The sequence below is a fragment of the Salvelinus namaycush genome, chromosome 22 (assembly GCF_016432855.1).
Source record: "Salvelinus namaycush isolate Seneca chromosome 22, SaNama_1.0, whole genome shotgun sequence".
Classification (NCBI taxonomy): Eukaryota; Metazoa; Chordata; class Actinopteri; order Salmoniformes; family Salmonidae; genus Salvelinus; species Salvelinus namaycush.
Genome location: NC_052328.1, coordinates 32,595,504 through 32,616,968, shown reverse-complemented (window position 1 = coordinate 32,616,968; position 21,465 = coordinate 32,595,504). Strand labels below are relative to the sequence as shown.

Genomic DNA, 21,465 nt, shown 5'->3' with positions numbered 1-21,465 from the left:
CCTTTCTCTCTACGTGTGTTCTGACCTTGAAGTTAAGCATGAGAATAGCCTGCTATTCACCAGCTATTTGTTTGGGGTGGAGATGGAATAAATGAAGGTGTGGAGCAGGTGTGTCTACAGATACGCCGTATTCTGACCTTGCCTTAATTCCCTCATAATTCCATCATCACCTTTACGCGCGAGGAAACCATGAACGCGGAACAGAATGTGGCCGGAGAGGGCGGCTGCCGTTTTACGTGTTCCTAACCAACTGTGATATTTTGTTAGTTTTTTCAAATTGTTTGTAATTGTTTTTTTTTTTTGTTTTTTTTTACTTATTATGAACATACAGTAATGTTGCTGCTACCATGTCTTATGACCGAAAAGGTAGAGTACCTTGTGATAAGCTGTAGACCACACTATCAACCAAGAGAGTTTTCATCTATATTATTTATAGACGTCTATTTACCACCACAAATTGATGCTGACACTAAGACCCGACTCAACCAGCTGTATAAGGCCCTAAGCAAACAAGAAAATGCTCATCCAGGTGAAATCAAATTTATTTAAAAAAAAATGGTGTTGATGTGAGTCATGACCAACCTTTTAAAGCACTTCATGGCTACAGATGTGAGTGCTATGGGTCAGTAGTTATTTAGGCAGGTTACCTAAGTGTTCTTGGGCACAGGGACTATGGAGGTCTGCTTGAAACATGTTGGTATTACAGACTCAGACAGGGAGAGGTTGAAAATATCAGCGAAGACACTTGCCAGTTGGTCAGCGCATGCTCGGAGTACAGGTCCTGGTAATCCTGGCCCTGCAGCCTTGTGAATGTTGACCTGTTTAAAGGTCTTACTCACATCGGCAACGGAGAGCGTGATCACACAGTCGTCCAGAACAGCTGGTGCTCTCATGCATGTTTCAGTTTTAATTGCCTCGAAGCGAGCATAGAAGTAATTAAGCTCATCTTGTAGGCTCGTGTCACTGGGTAGCTCTTGGCTGTGCTTCCCTTTGTAGTCTATGATAGTTTACAAGCCCTGCCACATCCGACGAGTGTCGGAGTCGGTGTAATACGATTCGATTTGACTGTTAGATAGTTTGTCAGAGGGCATAGCGGGATTTCTTATAAACTTCCTGGTTAGAGTCCCGCTCCTTGAAAGCGGCAGCTTTAGCTTTTAGCTCAGTGTGGATGCTGCCTGTTATCCATGGCTTCTGGTTGGGGTACGTACGTACGATCACCGTGGGGACGACGTCATCGATGCACTTATTGATGAAGCCAGTGACTGATGTGGTGTACTCCTCAATGCCATCTGAGGAATCTCGGAACATATTCCAGTCTGTGCTAGCAAAACAGTCCTGAAGCTTAGCATCTGCTTCATCTGACCACTTTTTTATTGACCAAGTCATTATTCTACGATGTAGAAAATAGCACAAATAAAGAAAAACCCTGGAATGAGTAGGTGTGTCCAAACTTGAACTGGTACTGTATGTATGTGTGTGTGTGTGTATATATATATATATATATATATATATATATATATTTAAATAAAATACATGTAGGTTAATTAAATCGTTATGAAGCGTAGCACAAACCCATTCTCTCGATATATTATAGTGTCTGTGGACAAAATTCTAACTAAAAGGTAGACCGTATATAAAGGGATTGCATAAGATTAATGTACTGAAACTCCTATTGAATGAACAAAATTTGTTGGCCAGCATGTTGAAGGGTTTTCAGTGGTTGAATGAAATCTATTCAAAGCGTGCAAGGTAGCCACACCTGCAGAGCCAGTTATGCAACTGAATACTGAGAAGTGCATAGGAAAGGCATGCATAGGAAAGGCGTACATTTCCTAAGTCTAAATCGGCTCCTATCAGAATAAAAGGTTACCAAGAATTCACATAAAAGTCAACCATCACATATGTGGAGATGCCCTTTACTTTGCCCAACATCAATTGCTGTGTTTTTTTCACAGTATAAACCGACTTACATCAGGACTTGTTATTTACCTCACAATGAAAGACTCCAATGCAAGACAACGACAGTCAGCATTATTTATATTTTCCTTTCCAGGCGCAGGTACGGTTAGACAGTGTCTTTACCAGCACTGTATCTCCAAGTCACAGAAGGACACGTTGATAACAGAATACAGTACACAGTGAGATTCCCCATGGGTTGGATGATACTCTTCTCCTCAATCATATTGAAAAAGCCTATACTTAAAAACTGGAAATCAACCAATCCTCCATCATTAAGACAATGGAAAGGTCAAATGCTTTATTATAGAAATATTGAAAGTACGCGGGCGACAGAGAGGAAAAAAAACGGTGCAGTTTGAGGCCATGTGGCGGAGAGCGATGCGGCGCTGGAGATGGGGGGACCATGTGGCGGAGAGCGATGCGGCGCTGGAGATGGGGGGACCATGTGGCGGAGAGCGATGCGGCGCTGGAGATGGGGGGACCATGTGGCGGAGAGCGATGCGGCGCTGGAGATGGGGGGACCATGTGGCGGAGAGCGATGCGGCGCTGGAGATGGGGGGACCATGTGGCGGAGAGCGATGCGGCGCTGGAGATGGGGGGACCACCATGTGGCGGAGAGCGATGCGGCGCTGGAGATGGGGGGGCCATGTGGCGGAGAGCGATGCGGCGCTGGAGATGGGGGGGCCATGTGGCGGAGAGCGATGCGGCGCTGGAGATGGGGTGGCCATGTGGCGGAGAGCGATGCGGCGCTGGAGATGGGGGTGATGTTGTGGATGTTTGTGTGGATGTTTTGTGTTGTAAAAAGTACATGGTCATAAACGTTACACACCAGCTCCTCTTAGTGTATGGTCCTTATTCAGATATCGCCTGGTTCATGTTGTGTTGCTAGCAGACAGGTCCAGGGGTATCTAGTGTTTCTCTCTTTCTCTGTTTTATTAAGAGGTGCTGGAGGGGTTCATTCGGTACACACTGCCAAGCTAAATGGCTGATCAATCAATTTCAGCTTGATCGATCTGCATCAGTTCTGCCTGCGTGCACACCCCAGGAGCCACTTTATTGTAAATCAATCATTTTGAAAACATCTCACAGAGGGGCCCGTCCTCACTAACAAGCCATCAATTCCAGCCGCCTGGGTGCCACCCTTATCAGGCTACAAATCAACACAACTACTAACATCATCTCCAACCCATCTCTCTCCTTCTTCCTCTCCTTCCTTGTCAGTCTCTCATTCTCACCCTCACTCTCTCCCCCTCTCTCTTTCTCCCCCTCTCTCTTTCTCTATGCATTTATCTTCCTCTTTCTTTCCCTCTCCCCACTCTCTCGTTCTACATCTCACTTTCTGTCTCTTGTTTTTCTTTCTGCAGCTTGTTGTGTTGTGATGGTGAGGCTGAGGGAGTGCAGAGGCAGCAGGAAGCCATTGAATCATCGCCCCACCACTTTAGATAACCCAAGGGTAATAGTGTTTGCACATTTTAGAGAGAAATGAGGACAAATGCCAAGGAGGGTCATATATTCTGCTGCTTGAAGTTGAAGTGTGAAATTGCACACATCTACTGAGAGACGTCAAGGAGGAGGAGCACCAGCCCTACTCACACACACTTCTTTAGCATCTCTAACTCACATTATTTCTCTACATTGTGATTGAAGTAATGCAGCAGTAATGAAGCGTAATATAAATCAGAGATGGTAACACCTTTTACCGTCAAAGAGATTCAATCTCCTCAACTATTTTCCATCCCTATGTTGATATAGGAGCTAAGAGACTGAAGTGTTCTCAGGCCCATTCCTGACCATCACCATGGATCCCGCCTGACTGACAGGCGTAAGTGATGGAGCAGGTAATAGCACATCACAGAACGTAAATCAAGACTAATGCCTGTGTGATGCTACCGCATGCAGGAATCGGGATGGGTGGCTTACAGGAAAATGTAAAACATTCATTTTGAGTTCAACCTCTCTCCCTCCAGAGAGCCAAGGTCAAAGACAGGATCCATGTAATAGATGTCATCCACCACCATTTCCTCTTATTGTACCTGTATAGGATCCCAGAGATATAATAAATATATATTTTCTAATGTGTATGTGTCGATATGTCTGATTCAGCATCCAGGAGGAAACACATCACAGAATATAATATATTTTCTGACGTTTATGATTCAGCGTCCAGGAGGAAACTGTAAGATCACAGAGACATAATAAATAAAATATATTTTCTAATTATATGTGTAGGATTGTCTGCTCCTATAGGACACTATCCTGGGGGAGACTGCGATGGACAGAACTTGTGTTTGTTTTAATGTTAACTATTGTATGTACTGTATATTTGCTTAATTGTCCCTTGTGGGAAAATGCATGATTAAATATTAACACCTTGTGATTGTGCGTACCGTAGTATATTGTCACTACGGTGTATTTTCATCTAATGCTAACGTGCATCACTGTAAAGAATATACACATTTTCTAATGCTGGAAGGAAATGAGAGGAGACGTTCCAGTTTTAGAACACAAATACATCCATTTTAATTTGAGAAAATACAAAAAGAAACCATGTACAATTTATGTACAAACTTTTTGTACAAGACAGTATATTTTCAGCTGATTATATTTGACAGAGTCAGGTAGATCTACCCAGCACCATCAAATCCTCCATGTATCCATCCAAACTAAGTAGACTGCTATGTCAAACTCCTGATTTCTGCAATGACCATGTGCCAAAGAATCAGATATGTGACGTGTGAGAGCAATGTCCTGAATTCCACCCGAACTGATAGGCAGCCCACCCTCCAAAATACTGCAAGTTTCTTTTTTTCCTAAAAAAATCAACAAAAATTGCCACCTGCAATTTCAATGTGTTGTTAAGACTTAAATCCCCCCATAGTTTTATACATGTTATTACATCTAGTACATTTTCCAACAAATAAGTTATTTTATCCATCCTTTACAGTAACAAAATAGATAAACAAAAATATGTAACATACTGTAACAGTGATGTGTGACGTTTCCTAGTCCTGACTATCTTAAGCGGACAAAACACTCCAGAGCACATGAAACAGCCTGGCCTGTGCTCTCTGTGCATCCTTCAGTCATTCAGACCTTCTACCACACAACATGTTTTAACATCTCTCCCTGCAGTCGCCTAACAACAAGATAGGTACCTTAAGCTACAGACAGTACGACCAACACAGATGTATGATACTTTGAGGGTTGATGAGCTCCATGTCCCTGCCCCATGGTCCCTCCTTTTCAATGCCACTTTTCGCTATAGTGGGTCTTGAAATGGGCCCTCTTGACCTACAGCACTGCCTGGCACTATACTGGCATGGGGGCATTGATGGCTTGGATGTTCTCCACGCCAGTATAAGTCACATACATTTACTTCCCTTTCTGAGAAGAATTAACTCATTCTACTACTCATTCTGAGTTAGTGAGTCAGTGAATGACTGAATGATGCTTGTTCAACAACACTTTCCATGGCACTTCAAAACACTAACTTTAGAGGCGTACATTGCAAAGACGTGTACGAACGTACGATATGGTCTACAGCAGTACCATAGATTTGTGGAGTATTTGTACCAAAAAGAGATACAGTTTAATGTAAGAACAGATTTCAGTCCAGTGTCTTTTCCAGTTTGAGTCAAAACAGTCACACACATTGTGGGTACAAGTATTGAAAATAAAAAACATTCAGATATAATGAAATACACTGGTAGACTATTCTGTAAGTATGCATCTGTTTAGGTTGTGATTTGTACCATTTGATTTGAGTAAAGTGATATTTATTTAAGTACCTCTGAATAAAAAAATAAAACTGTAAACAAATAATACAAATGAGTTCCAAACAATCCATGGATATTACTATGGTGACATAAATGACGAGAGCTGACACAATGGAATGTAAACCCTGATAAAGAAACTATTTTAAGAAAACAAATTAAGTATGTTCTCTCTGTACTGTGATAAGCTTTGCTGAACTGGTACCAGCTTATGTCTGCACCTCTGTGATGGTTCATATAACCAGGTCCTGTTAAACCTGCTCAAGTCAAGTTGACATTTTTTTCCATTTATGACAAAACAATCATTTTGTCCTTCGTCAATAGTATGTGTTATGAATCAAGTCATTGTCCGTGTCAAAGATTAATTCCTTGTTTTTCAGGCTAGTGAGTATATTATTAACAATCCAATTATATATACATTTTTACTCACATATTTTCTGAAAATAATTATACTTGCTACAAAGTGTTACAACAATGTAAGCACAAAAGCTTCAGAAGTTCACGTCAGGACAAAATGTTTATGAGCAGTCGCACCACACCCAATAGACAGACAGAAAGCTGAGGACATTTTGCTTCAGAAAAATCTATATAATGGCTGAATATACACAACATATTTAGACACAAATATATGTCCTTTTTTTGTCAAGAATGACAGGTCTTTAGAAAACATTATCTTAGTCTATAATATCATGGCTATCTGTTCAATGCAAACTACCTGATGATGTTCTAACAATCTGTCACATAGTTAGAAACACACGTCCATGAAGAATGACATTCTACACCCACAAAACAATACTTCAATGTGTCTCTCCTTACTAAGAGACCTAATTTAGGTCAATCATTGATAGTAGAGGTCACCCAGTTTTACTCTCAGAACAGAACGAATGGCTAAATGCCTCAGATAGGGCCTTCATGCACTTTTCCGATTGGCTCACTGTCTGGGTATTATTTACACCCATTGAAACTCAAGTTTGTTTGTGATTGTTTACGTCACTTTTCTGTTTATTTCAGACAAAAATATTCGTATTTGCTTACAGATGAAAATGAGCAGTACAATAAAGTTTATCAATACAGCTACAGAGATCCTTCAACTAAGCCCATTTACGTTTTGAGGAGCACTCAACAGTTGAGACAGAAGCTCAGAGTTAGATCTCCTATACAATATTGACTTCGGGCTCTCATTAGATTTATGTTATCTCTTATACAATATTGACTTAGGGCTCTCATTAGATTTATGTTATCTCTTATACAATATTGACTTAGGGCTCTCATTAGATTTATGTTATCTGTTATACAATATTGACTTAGGACTCTAGTCAATCTGTATCACTGAAGCGTTACAGATTGTGCGATAGAAATGTACATGTAATTTCCGATTGAGCCGACATATGCAGTGGTGTAAAGTACTTAAGGAAAAATACTTTGAAGTATTACTTAAGTAGTTTTTTGGGGTATCTGCACTTTACTATTAATATTTTTGACAACAATTCACACACTTATCAAGAGAACATCCCTGGTCATTCCTCTGATTTGGCGGACTCACTAAACACAAACACCTACATACATTGTTTGTAAATTATGCCTGAGTCTTGGAGTGTGTCACTGGCTATCCATAAATAAATAAAAAACAAGAAAATGCTGCCTGGTTTGCTTAATATAAGGAATTTGAAATTATTTATACTTTCAAATATATATATTTACAACCAAATACTTTTAGACTTTTACTCAAGTAGTATTTCACTGGGTGACTCACTTTTACGTGAGTAATTTTCTATTAAGGTATCTGTACTTTCACTCAAGTATGACAATACGTACTTTTCCACCACTGGACATATGCAGCGTTTACGTGAATGCAGTCTCTGCTAAAGCGGAAACATTGCCTTTAAATTTCAATCCAACTGTAATGTTGAACTTCTGCGATATGGCTTGAATAGCGCCCTTAATCACTATACTTTATCAGGGATAAGAGAGGGGACTTCTACTCTTCCTCAATGATGCATTTCTAATTATAAGCATTTCAGAATTGATATGAATCATTTTGGTATGATTATGTTAAATACAGTGATTAATTTAGAAATAAAATAATCTGATGTAATTATAGGCCTAATAATAATAATGGATTGCTTTCACAAAGTGTTTCTCACTACGTCATGTGTAAAAATAAGTACGCTCATATGAATATAAAATAATCATATTTGTATGTTTAAAGTATCTAGGTTAAGTTTTTAGTTGGTTCATCTGTGACACCATACCCTCTCCTCCCCAAGGCTGCAGCTCTGTCTGGGTTGCTCTGGATCAAAAACAAAATAGAAATGGTCCATTTTTAACACGCACTGTCTTGCGCCTGGACCAGAATGACATGAAGAACACAGGCAGTATTCTCCAGCGGAGAATCGTCATCAGTGGCAAAACTATGATTGAGCTTTTCCCTTAATGTCTACCAACATAGTGTTTAGAGGTGTCATGATGACATCAGGATTGGCAGCGGAGAACATCCAAGCTCTTTGCTGCCTCTGTTACCAACCCTGTGCCAGGCAGTGGTGGCTCTGGTCAAAGGAGGACCCACTGATGCCCATTTTACGCAATATGTGGCATTGTTTCTCCAAATTTCTCAACAGACAAAAAAATATTGAAATTATATGCTTATTCTTTTGTTCTTAAATAGGTTTGGGCTTAATTGCTTCCCTTACATTTTTTAGGGCACACAGCTAATGTTTGTTCATATTTATTCAGCTCAATCATAGATGTTGTATTACCGGTGATGTGACTGGGCATGATGGTGAGCATAGAAACGTGTTTGCTTAGTTCATTAGTTGATCGGCAACCCCCAGACAGTTCCGATACGTCTTTCATGTTTGAAGCCTTGATCCCACATGCTGCTCCCTCAGAGGCTGAACCACCATCACATACACACGGATGGAGAGATGACGACACTAATTAGTGCATTTAACTCAGATGTACCACCAATGTTTTTATTGAGGGGACACATTGCTGCCACGTACAGTACACACGTGCCATATGCAAGATGTGTACAAGGCTGTCCTTTCACTCAATTAACGTGTTCACAAGGGACGAGACAAAGTTGTCCATTCACCCCTTTCATGTTTACACATAAGGGATAGGACAAGATTGTCCTTCGTCCCTTTCATGTTTTCAGGTTAAGTTGATCATCTGCTCTGTATTGTTATAAAAGGGCTCAGGCACCATGCGATGATAGGAGCTTCAAACACGGTCAAAGACATCATTATGATCCATAGCCATTGTGATATCACCAGAACAGATGTAGGTACAGTGTAGCTATATACGGTCAACCAGCTTATCCCAGAACTATCTAGTACAGTACTCTGAGTCTCAAGACAACTGATTTACAATATGATCTCATTCTACAGGACTTGAATGCATTCATTCAGATGATTACTCAACAGCATGTCGACATACAGTAGCATACCCTAAGCAGTGATGTAATGGATCTGTACACAGTACAGCTGTACACCTCTTCAAATGACAAGCAGCCTTTCTCTCGTTCAGTGAATCGACAACCAAAAGGTTGACATTTCTGTGATGGGTGTTGTTTTGGGGAGATGTCAATGTTTCCCGTAGACGTGTTGCAAAATAACGTGATCAGTTTTAGTGCAAAGAGAACGGAAACAGACACGGTGTATGAGTGGCCAGCCCCAATGGTGTCTTTGGGAGATGTGGTGAACGATGAGCGAACTGCCTTGACGCTCATCCTCCAACAACAAGTAGTAACCTCAAAATACAGTAGCCATGGAGTCTGGTCACACGAAGAGGTGATGAACTATTGCAAATAATTACAGGAAGTACTTAATCTTCTCTCTTCAACTTCAAATAATTTCAAAAAGTGCTAAGGGGGAGGGAGTGTACAATCCTCATTAGATTGTCATTATGTACATCTCTATGGAAGATTTATAAATGAAACATGAAGAGCATGGAAGTAACATTACAGGTATACACATAGGAGGCCCCTTCCAGTTGTGGTATTTATGTCAAACCCTTGATCTGTAGAATGAGTGGGGACCAATTAATCATCATTATCATCCCTGTTCGCCATCTCTTATCTCCTTTCGTAAGAGCGTCCAGAATTCTCAAGAGTCATCAAGGGGGCCTGGTTTTCAACATTCATCTTCAACTTCTCTGATTGGTGGTATCAGACTGCTAGTGGATTTGTATTGGTTGACTTGGTTGGCCATGTGAGTGCTCCTGGGCTTGATCTGAATGTTCCGTGGGTAGGCATTTTCTGGTTCATCTGTAAACCATTTCCTTTCTGCGGAGGGATGGGGCAGAAACAGAGTGTTAGTGTTGAATAATCCATACGGTGTCATGGCATATATTCCTGTCTCAGTCTAAGTAGCCGCCTTATATAGCATGAGGGATCATAGGTTTCAAGTCAGGTACTTCATTTCCTTCCAGGTAAAGTTATTTCAACTTTGGAGTGTGTGCATGTGGGTCTGTGTGAATGTAAGTGTGTGTGTGTGTTTCAGTCAACTTAGTGCTCAGGCAAGTGTGTTACAGCACAAGTGTTTGATGTTTTGAAACTATGCCTGAGGTGAAGCAAGATGTCTATCGCCTGAAACATGTCCATTTGAGGAGGTTTCAAGCATACTCTACGAGAGGTATGATCTTTAGGTAATCAAATGTCTACAGTTCATGTTTGTATTATATAGTGTGTGATAGGCAACACCTTATCTCTCTGTGGCACCAGTTGATAGAGTTATACAGAATCCGGATTACAACATATTTCTATCACTTGAACAACATCTGATCACATTCAATAGGAAAGAATATGTGCAAACACACAAACCTCTGACAATGCAATTTGTCTCAAGTTGAAATAAAGCAAACAAAAAAACATGATAAATAATATGTAAATTATACAAAATAGAGGCTCTGTCAGAAGAAAACAAAGAAAAAGCGTAATCAGGTGAATTAGGGTGTGAAGGAGGTAAAACAGAAAGGCAGGAAGAGCCAATGCAGAGATGGTCATGGGCATGACAGGGAGAGAGCAGAGGCAGCGGCAGCCATTTTGCTTTCCATTTGTCCAAAAGCAAAACTTAAACTGAGGCATGATGACTTATCCTTAGAGGAAAATAACAGAAAGACTATAAAACCTCCCCTTGTCATAACAATTGCCACAGGGACAAAGTTATGATTAGAACCCCACGTAAAGGTTGCTATTGTAATAGTAGGACATGCAGAATTGTTAACTTGCATACCTTGGCTCATTCTATTCATCCTTGTTGCACTTCAGAAAGAGAAGTAGGTAATCTAAGTAAGTGAGGTATTACAGTCTATACAAGGCAAATAACACGTCTCAAACACAATCACTGACCTGACTGGATCTCTTGCTGTACTCTACAGTATGTAAGCACTGACAACTATGACTATTTTCTAATGTAATCAAGGCCTCATTGCCAAAATGTAAAATGCTATTTCAGTTTACGTCCTAAATTGACCCCAACCCTACTTGTCAGATGTTCCCTTAGCCCTGTTTATGTTTCTAGATACTGAACACCTACACTTCGCCTCCCGATGACACCATGTTTGAAAAGCATTGAAGGCAAATGCTAAGTGACATTTAAAATGATACTAAGACATTTCAATTGATCTGTTCTCTTTAAGCTTAAGAATGGACATTGATAAATGATCTATCACTGTTTAGGGAGTACTTAGTAGCATGATGTCTTTTCTTACCATCAAAATCAAATTCTCTGGGTAATTTTACAATTATTACTTCCTTATCATTTAATATAACTTCAATTATATATTATATTATGCAAAACACATCAACATTTAAAACAGAACTAAAAATAAGCATTTGAGATGGAGAAGTGGGACCATGGACATGCCATGTCTCAGAACAGACACAATAACCAGATAGATGTCGACAGATGGTTTAATGACGTTTATCATTCATGGACTATCATCTGAAACACCAGCTTCTCTGGTCAAAATGTGGTCATGTTGGGTAAAAGGTTTAGTCTACGTAAATCATGTTACATTCAATCCATAACCATGGCATGCTGTTGGTACGTATACTAACAAATAAGCAGGCTATACCAATATGAGTCAAAGTAAAAACATACTGCACAGTGCATTCTGAAAGTATTCAGACCTCTTCACTTTTCCACATTTTGTTACGTTACAGCCTTATTCTAAAATGAATCAAATCAAATCCTCAATCTACACATAATACTCCATAATGACAAAGCGAAAACAGGTTTTTATTATTTTTTGCAAATGTATTAAATATTAATAACAGAAATACCTTATTTACATAAGTATTCAACACCTTTGCTATGAGACTCAAACTTGACTGGAGTCCACATGTGATAAATTCAATTGACTGGACATGATTTGGAAAAGAACACACTTGTCTATATAAGGTCCCACAGTTGGCAATGGATGTCAGAGCAAAAACCAAGCCATGAGGTCGAAGGAATTGTCCGTAGAGCTCAGAGACAGGACTGTGTCGAGGCACAGATATGGGGAAGGATACCAAAAAATTTCTGAGCATTGAAGGTCCAAGAACGCAGTGGCCTCCATCATTCTTAAAAGGAAGAAGTTTGGAACAACCAAGACTCTTCCTGGCCAGACGGAAGCCACTCCTCAGTAAAAGGCACCTAAAGGACTCTCAGACCATCAAAAACAAGATTCTATGGTCTGATGAAACCAAGATTGAACTCTTTGCCTGAATGCCAAGCGTCATGTCTGGAGGAAACCTGGCACCATCCCTATGGTGAAGCATGGTGGTGGCAGCATCATGCTGTGGGGATGTTTTTCAGCAGCACGAACTGGGAGACTAGTCAGGATCGAGGGAAAGATGAACGGAGCAAAGTACAGAGAGATCCTTGATGAAAACCTGCTCCAGAGCGCTCAGGACCTCAGACTGGGGAAAAAGGTTCACCTTCCAACAGAACAATGACCCTAAGCACACAGCCAAGACAACGCAGGGGTGGCTTCGGGACAAGTCTCTGAATGTCCTTGAGTGGCCCAGCCAGAGCCCGGACTTGAACCCAATCGAACATCTCTGGAGAGACCTGAAAATAGCTGTGCAGCAACACTCCCCATCCAACCTAACAGAGCTTGAGAGGATCTACAGAGAAGAATGGGAGAAACTCCCCAAATACCCAAGAAGACTCAAGGTTGTAATCGCTGCCAAAGGTGCTTCAACAAAGTATTGAGTAAAGGGTCTGAATACTTATGTAAATGTAATATTTCAGTTTTGTATTTTTTAGAAATGAGCAAAAATGTCTAAACAACCAGTTTTTGGTTTGTCATTATGGGGTAGTGTGTGTAGATTGATGAGGGGGAAAAAACAATTTAATTAAAATAATGCTTAAATACAGGTTCAATGAGGTCGAAGGAAATTTTTAAGACAGTTTGTCGGTGAAAGCAATGCATATCAACGTTTCCCCTTAGTTCCATTGATTAGATCATGGTACAGTAGCTATGGAGGCGGAGATGTCAGAGCAAGGACCACATGCTGATGGTTATGGAGCAAACATTGCACAAACATGATGTTGACATTGAGCACACAATCTCAGAAACAAAACCCAAATAAACATACAGACAAAGATAACCGACCCAAACAGTGACACACACACTCTCCTTTTGGCCACAACTCCCACAGGAAACTTAGATTGAGAAAGAGAAGAAAAAAAACACGCACACACACACACCTCCTCCACCTACTTCTGTTTGTGACCAGCCTCCCGAGCCTTGCTGCTGCGGTTCTGCCGGTTGGTGGTTGGGATGGAGTGGACGGACGAGCTCTTTTTGCTGGAGGAATGGGAGGAGTGAGAGCTGTGGGAAAGGCTGGTCCGAGACTGGCCCGCGTTGTGGTCAAACTGCATCAGACAGAAGATCAGGTCTGTGGGGACCAACTCAAACTCATACGGAGGGTTGGTGATCACATACCTGTATAAAGGAAAAGATAGGAGTTGGTAGAAAACAGAACAATACTGATTAGTCAGTGTATAATTAAGCAAATAAGGCCCGGGGGGGGGGGGTATATGGCCAATATACCACGGCTAAGGGCTGTTCTTAGGCTCAACGTAATGCAGAGTGCCTGAATACAGCCCTTGGCCATGGTACAGTGCATTCAGAAAGTACTCAGATACCTTGACTTTTTCCACATTTTGTTACGTTACAGCCTTGTTCTAAAATGGATTACATCGATCCGTTTCCTCATCAATCTACACACAATACCTCATAATGCCAAAGAAAAAACATTATTTTAAACATTTTTGCATATTTAGCGATTACAGCCTCGAGTCTTCTTGGGTATGACACTACAAGCTCGGCACACCTGTATTTGGGGAGTTTCTCCCATTCTTCTCTGAAGATCTTCTAAAGCTCTGTCAGGTTGGATGGGGAGTGTCGCTGCACAGCTATTTTCAGGTCTCTCCAGAGATGTTCGATCGGGTTCAAGTCCAGGCTCTGGCTGGGCCACTCAAGGACATTCAGAGACTTGTCCCGAAGCCACTCCTGCGTTGTCTTGGCTGTGTGCTTAGAGTTGTTTTCCTGTTGGAAGGTGAACCTTCGCCCCAGTCTGAGGTCCTGAGTGCTCTGGAGCAGGTTTTGTTTTTATTTTTAATACATTTGCAAAAAGTTATATAAACCTGTTTTCAATTCATCACTATGTGGTGTTATGTGTAGATTGATGAGGATTTTTATTTATTTAATCAATTTTAGAATAAGACTGTAACGTAACAAAATGTGGAAAAAGTGAAGGGGTCTGAATACTTTCTGAATGTACTGTACATTGGCCATATACCACAAACCCCCGAGGTGCCTTATTGCTATTATAAACTGGTTACTAATGTAATTAGAGCAGTAAAAAAAACTGTTTTGTCATACAGCCAATCAGTATTCAGGGCTCGAACCACTCAGTTTATAAAAACAGAAACAGAAAGTTAATAGGGCGTGGTTGAAAACTAATCAGTTACAAGATTTCAAAGCAGATTTATTTCAAATAAAAATGTTTCTGTGTTAGAGGCATGAAGTCGAAATGCATCTAGTTTGTAGAGTTATCTAATCACATAAGGGTCTACGATAAACAGTATAATATAATCCCATAACTGCTAATATTATAATGGAAAACAGCTGATGTTGTTACACCTTGACAAGTGAGAGGGGTGGATGTACCACTGACTGTCTCACCGTTTGGTACACTGGCTAGGTGTGGCAAGGTGAGCGTCTCTCAATCTGTAGATTCCGAAGCACAACATGTTGTATGTCTTCAATGCTTTACAGAACAAATCTCCATAGCAACCACCATCCTGGAAAACAACAAATGGCAAATCAAAAACAACATCAGGGTGTGTTGGCTTATAAAGTGCAATCATTTGTCTAAATTACAAAATAATCCAAGTTTTTGAAAATGTCAAACTGCAGTGCCCTGGATACATTCTGCTGTATGTTTTGGGGAAAGAACATTCTTCATCCCAGAACACACACACAGCAATGCTGGGACCAAAAAACGAAAATTACCGACACCGCCTTCCTCTTACCAAAGCATTTTGCTCGGTCATTTTAGGTGATTTGGCTACACAACATTCCTGTAGATTGTTCTAGAACCATTATTTGGTCAACAGTAATAGCCTATGCATTATGTTGATTCCTGCTCTGAAAGTATATGCCTGTCACCGGTTCGCTGTCGACAGCTGACTCTCCCTCCCTCTCCCCACTGTGTGCATGGAAGAGGGAGAGACACATTCTGACAAGCACAAGCATATGGTCGTTGCTCAAAATCCTATTGTAGGAAAAAGACAGTTTTCAAAGTAACTACTGTTGTTCTAGTTACAGAGAGGTATTTCTCACCTCTTAATATTGAGTTCATGGCACCACTTCACAACGGGAGTAGGCTTTAGTGTAGTAAGGTTTTGTTGCATCGCGGGCCGGAGAGCGTCATTTGCAGTGAATAGGCCTACATCAAGCATCCTAGGCCTAGCGCTGGAAAGTCTTTGTAGGACATTAGCTACATTTACTGACAGATTAATCAATTAGCCTAATCAATCTACCTAAGGGTTTTGAGTTCCCACTTCTTCGGGTGGTGTATAATACAGCCTATAGGCCAATAAGCATAAAGATGTCGGGAAATTCTCTGAAGAGACAAAATGAAATCTGATCATTCTGGAGGTCGCACATCAAAATATCAATCATGCATTTCCTGGATATGTTACATGAAATAGCTGACTTTTTGAATCATAGGCTACCATCTCAGCTGTCTTATTTGGCACTGGAAAAAACTATTCTATAGCCCTGCTGCTTGTAAAGTAACTGTCCATAGAATAAAGTAAATGATTGTTGTATTTGTTGTTATCGAGCAAAACAGTTACATTTATCGCGATATTACTTTTTGTCCATATCGCCCAGCTCTAGCACCTCCCCCCAAAATAATTTATTATTATTTATCTCTGATTTATCATTATAGCAAAACATTTGTTAATTTATCGCAATATGGATTTTTCCCCCCATATCACCCAGCTCTAACACACACACTCCAGAACCCTCCTTCCTCCTCCTAAGCAGAGCACCCTTTGCGTGTTCTCTGTTCTTCACTTTGTATTAAGTGCCGCAAGGAGCCAAACAGGCGGGATGGGTGCTGCTGTCGAGTGCCAAAACCTGTCAGCTCCATTTAAACATTCACTTACCCCCAAGTCGGCAAAGGGCCCATCGTACAGGGCCAGTTGGGCAACACGACACCTGTCTCGGTTAGCCAGTGTCTGTGGCGTGCTGTAGCCCCCTTGCAGGGCGTTCTCCTCAGCCAGTAGAGCCTCTAGCTCTGGGGTGGCTCCCCCAGTCACCAGCGTCCGGATCAGGGTGAGGATATTATCGTTGAAGTATGTCTGCAGAGATAAGAGGATGTGAGATCCGTAAGTAAGGAGACGCCATTAGAGCCACAACGGTAGAGGATATGTGGCGGACGGAGAACGGGGGAGAGATGGAGAAGGGGGGAGAGGGGAGATAAAGGGGAAGGGATGGAGAAGGGGGGAGAGGGGATATAAGGGGGAAGAGGGAAGAGATGGAGATGGGGAGAGATGGTGGCGATAAGGGGAGAGATGGAGAAGGGGGGAGAGGGGAGATAAAGGGGAAGGGATGGAGAAGGGGGGAGAGGGGAGATAAAGGGGAAGGGATGGAGAAGGGGGAGAGGGGAGATAAGGGGGAAGAGGAAAGAGATGGAGATGGGGAGAGATGGTGGCGATAAGGGGAGAGATGGAGAAGGGAGGGAGGGGGAGAGATGGAGATGGGGAGAGATGGTGGCGATAAGGGGAGAGATGGAGAAGGGAGGGAGGGGGAAAGATGGAGAAGGGGGAGAGATGGAGAAGGGGGAGATAAGATGGGGAAGAAGGAAGAGATGGAGAAGGGGGAGAGGAGAGAAATGGGGTGGGGAAGAGGGGAGAGATTGGATGGGTGAAGAGGGGAGAGATGGGGTGGGGAAGATGGGAGAGATGGAGAAGGGGGAGAGGGGAGAGATGGGGAAGAGGGGAGAGATTGGATGGGTGAAGAGGGGAGAGATGGAGTGGGGAAGATGGGAGAGATGGAGAAGGGGGAGAGGGGAGAGATGGGGAAGAGGGGAGAGATTGGATGGGTGAAGAGGGGAGAGATGGGATGGGTGAAGAGGGGAGAGATGGAGTGGGGAAGATGGGAGAGATGGAGAAGGGGGAGAGGGGAGAGATGGGGAAGAGGGGAGAGATTGGATGGGTGAAGAGGGGAGAGATGGGGTGGGGAAGAGGGGAGAGATGGAGAAGGGGGGAGGGGAGAGATGGGTGGGGAAGAGGGGAGAGATTGAGAAGGGGGAGAGGGGAGAGATGTGGTGGGGAAGAGGGGAGAGATTAGATGGGTGAAGAGGGGAGAAATGGGATGGGTGAAGAGGGGAGAGATGGAGTGGGGAAGATGGGAGAGATGGAGAAGGGGGAGAGGGGAGAGATGGGGAAGAGGGGAGAGATTGGATGGGTGAAGAGGGGAGAGATGGAGTGGGGAAGATGGGAGAGATGGAGAAGGGGGAGAGGGGAGAGATGGGGAAGAGGGGAGAGATTGGATGGGTGAAGAGGGGAGAGATGGGATGGGTGAAGAGGGGAAAGATGGGATGGGGAAGAGGGGAGAGATGGATAAGGGGGAGAGGGGAGAGATGGGATGGGTGAAGATGGGAGAGATGGGATGGGTGAAGAGGGGAGAGATGGGATGGGGAAGATGGGAGAGATGGGATGGGGGAGAGGGGAGAGATGGGATGGGGAAGAGGGGAGAGATGGAGAAGGGGGAGAGGGGAGAGATGGGATGGGGAAGAGGGGAGAGATGGAGAAGGGGGAGAGGGGAGAGATGGGATGGGGCAGAGGGGAGAGATAGGATGGGTGAAGAGGGGAGAGATGGGATGGGGGAAGAGGGAGAGATGGAGAAGGGTGAGAGGGGAGAGATGGGAGAGATGGGATGGGGCAGAGGGGAGAGATAGGATGGGTGAAGAGGGGAGAGATGGTATCGGGGAGAGGGGAGAGATGGTATCGGGGAGAGGGGAGAGATGGGATGGGGAAGAGGGGAGAGATGGTATCGGGGAGAGGGGAGAGATGGTATCGGGGAGAGGGGAGAGATGGGATGGGGAAGATGGGAGAGATGGGATGGGGCAGAGGGGAGAGATGGGATGGGGGAAGAGGGGAGAGATGGGATGGGGGAAGTCGGGAGAGATGGGATGGGGAAGATGGGAGAGATAGGATGGGTGAAGAGGGGAGAGATGGGATGGGGGAAGAGGGAGAGATGGAGAAGGGTGAGAGGGGAGAGAAGGGGGAGAGGGGAGAGATGGAGAAGGGGGGGAGAGATGGAGAAGGGGGAGAGATGGAGAAAGGGGAGAGGGGAGAGAAGGGGGAGAGGGGAGAGATGGAGAAGGGGAAAAGGGGAGAGATGGGATGGGTGAAGAGGGGAGAGATGGGATGGGGGAAGAGGGAGAGATGGAGAAGGGTGAGAGGGGAGAGATGGGGAAGAGGGGAGAGAGACGGGAAAGAGAGAGAGAGAGGGTGGAAAGGGAAAGGGGGATACCTAGTCAGCTGTACAACTGAAATGTGTCGTCCGCATTTAACCCAACCCCTCTGAATCAGAGAGGTGCGGGGGGCTGCCTTAATCGGCGGTGGGTGGGAGAGAGAGAGCGAGAGAGAGAGACATCACAGAACATGTGGGAGTGAGCTCCTCTCTCTCTCATTGTTGAAAGATGAAAGTGTTTTTTTGGACCTTGATGGCCCACCTTTGCATGTCAAATGTGCCATTAAAGGGAACCTCAGCACTTACCTTGTTAAAAGATCTAATAAGCTCCTTGAAAATTTGTTTCGTGACACTTTATATGAGGAGTGGTGGCAACAACTTCCCTTTTGATGTCATTGGAGCTGGCAGCGCTGTCTGATCAATGTGGCATTTCATTTACCAACTTCTGCCTACTCCGTAATGCTGCTGCGCTGAGCAGAGCACTGCATCTTATCTGAGGCATCCATATCCGTTAAGTCTAACCCTTTACTTAACTCTGAGAGGCTGTGTCTGTCTGTGTGTCTGTGTGTCTGTGTGTGTGTCTGTCTGTCTGTCTGTCTGTCTGTTTGCTTCCAAAAAGTGCATTAGATCTGCAGTGTTTTGAAATGCATCTTTGCTACGTTTCACACTTATTTAAATCAAAAGCATCTTCAATTCAACAGCCAGCTTTAGAGACAGCAGACATGGGTGCAGGTGAGTAGACACTACCAAGTATACACTACCAAGTATACAGTACATAGTATACAGTACTTAGTTACGACCTTTAAACTACTTTGTTTAAAGACCGTATGCACGTCTTACAGTAAACCCACTATCTGTGTCTTGTCTTGTGGTTGCTGACATCTTGTACGCAGCACTGGATTAACTCCTAATTGACTGAGTTCAAAGCCAATCAATTTTAGCCCTTGACTGCTGCATGTTGCAACTGCAACAAAATGCAACTTTTACCCTCTAAAAATGCTGCTTCACCCTACGACCTTAACAGCCACTAGCCTATGTAAATAAAATAGGGATTAAAATATGGATAGAAAATATTTATAAATATGGATGAAATATAGACTGTTCACAAAAAGGAGAATTTTGGTACTGGATTCTGCGATAAACTTCTACCTAGTAAGATGTCGGACTACCTAGTAAGATGTCGGACTACCTAGTAAGATGTCAGACTACATAGTAACATGTCGGACTACCTAGTAACATGTCGGACTACCTAGTAAGATGTCGGACTACCTAGTAAGATGTCGGACTACCTAGTAAGATGTCGGACTACCTAGTAACATGTCGGACTACCTAGTAACATGTCGGACTACCTAGTAAGATGTCAGACTACCTAGTAAGATGTCGGACTACCTAGTAAGATGTCGGTCTACCTAGTAAGATGTCGGTCTACCTAGTAAGATGTCGGACTACCTAGTAACATGTCGGACTACCTAGTAACATGTCGGACTACCTAGTAACATGTCGGACTACCTAGTAACATGTCGGACTACCTAGTAAGATGTCGGACTACCTAGTAAGATGTCAGACTACATAGTAACATGTCGGACTACCTAGTAAGATGTCGGACTACCTAGTAAGATGTCGGACTACCTAGTAAGATGTCAGACTACATAGTAACATGTCGGACTACCTAGTAACATGTCGGACTACCTAGTAACATGTCGGACTACCTAGTAAGATGTCGGACTACCTAGTAAGATGTCGGACTACCTAGTAAGATGTCGGACTACCTAGTAAGATGTCGGACTACCTAGTAAGATGTCGGACTACCTAGTAAGATGTCGGACTACCTAGTAAGATGTCAGACTACCTAGTAAGATGTCAGACTACATAGTAACATGTCGGACTACCTAGTAACATGTCGGACTACCTAGTAAGATGTCAGACTACCTAGTAAGATGTCGGACTACCTAGTAAGATGTCAGACTACCTAGTAAGATGTCGGACTACCTAGTAAGATGTCGGACTACCTAGTAAGATGTCAGACTACCTAGTAAGATGTCGGACTACCTAGTAACATGTCGGACTACCTAGTAAGATGTCGGACTACCTAGTAAGATGTCGGACTACCTAGTAACATGTCGGACTACCTAGTAAGATGTCGGACTACCTAGTAAGATGTCAGACTACCTAGTAAGATGTCAGACTACCTAGTAAGATGTCGGACTACCTAGTAACATGTCGGACTACCTAGTAAGATGTCGGACTACCTAGTAAGATGTCGGACTACCTAGTAAGATGTCAGACTACCTAGTAAGATGTCAGACTACATAGTAACATGTCGGACTACCTAGTAACATGTCAGACTACCAAGTAACATGTCGGACTACCTAGTAAGATGTCAGACTACCTAGTAACATGTCGGACTAAATAGTAACATGTCGGACTACCTAGTAAGATGTCAGACTACCTAGTAACATGTCAGACTACCTAGTAACATGTCAGACTACCTAGTAAGATGTCGGACTAAATAACATTTTAAAAAGTGCAAAAAAAGTAATGTGCATACTAAGAACTGTGTAAATTGAGTAGCGTATACTTAGTAATGTCTACTCACTGCACTCATGAGAGAGTCCAGCACGCTGACCGCGAAGGCGGTTCCGCAGGCGAAGGGCTGTGTCAGGTACAGCTCTGTGTCCGGGTCATCGTCATCATCTTGGTCCAAGAACTGAACGTTGGAGTCGTTCACTGAGAGAGGGGAGAC

General features: G+C 43.0%; 1 protein-coding gene across 1 annotated transcript in view; it reads right to left on the bottom strand.

The window, feature by feature from the left end:
* Positions 1–9,865: 9,865 nt before the first annotated feature.
* Positions 9,866–21,465, bottom strand: part of LOC120017966 (calcium-activated potassium channel subunit alpha-1-like) — a 354,744-nt gene continuing 343,144 nt past the window's right edge. The window contains exons 24-29 of the mRNA XM_038960926.1: positions 21,319–21,449; positions 16,409–16,603; positions 14,916–15,034; positions 13,446–13,670; positions 10,967–10,995; positions 9,866–10,017 (exon numbers count right to left, since the gene is read on the bottom strand). Of these exons, the coding sequence (XP_038816854.1) occupies positions 9,866–10,017; positions 10,967–10,995; positions 13,446–13,670; positions 14,916–15,034; positions 16,409–16,603; positions 21,319–21,449 (851 nt within the window). The remainder of the gene's footprint in view (positions 10,018–10,966; positions 10,996–13,445; positions 13,671–14,915; positions 15,035–16,408; positions 16,604–21,318; positions 21,450–21,465) is intronic.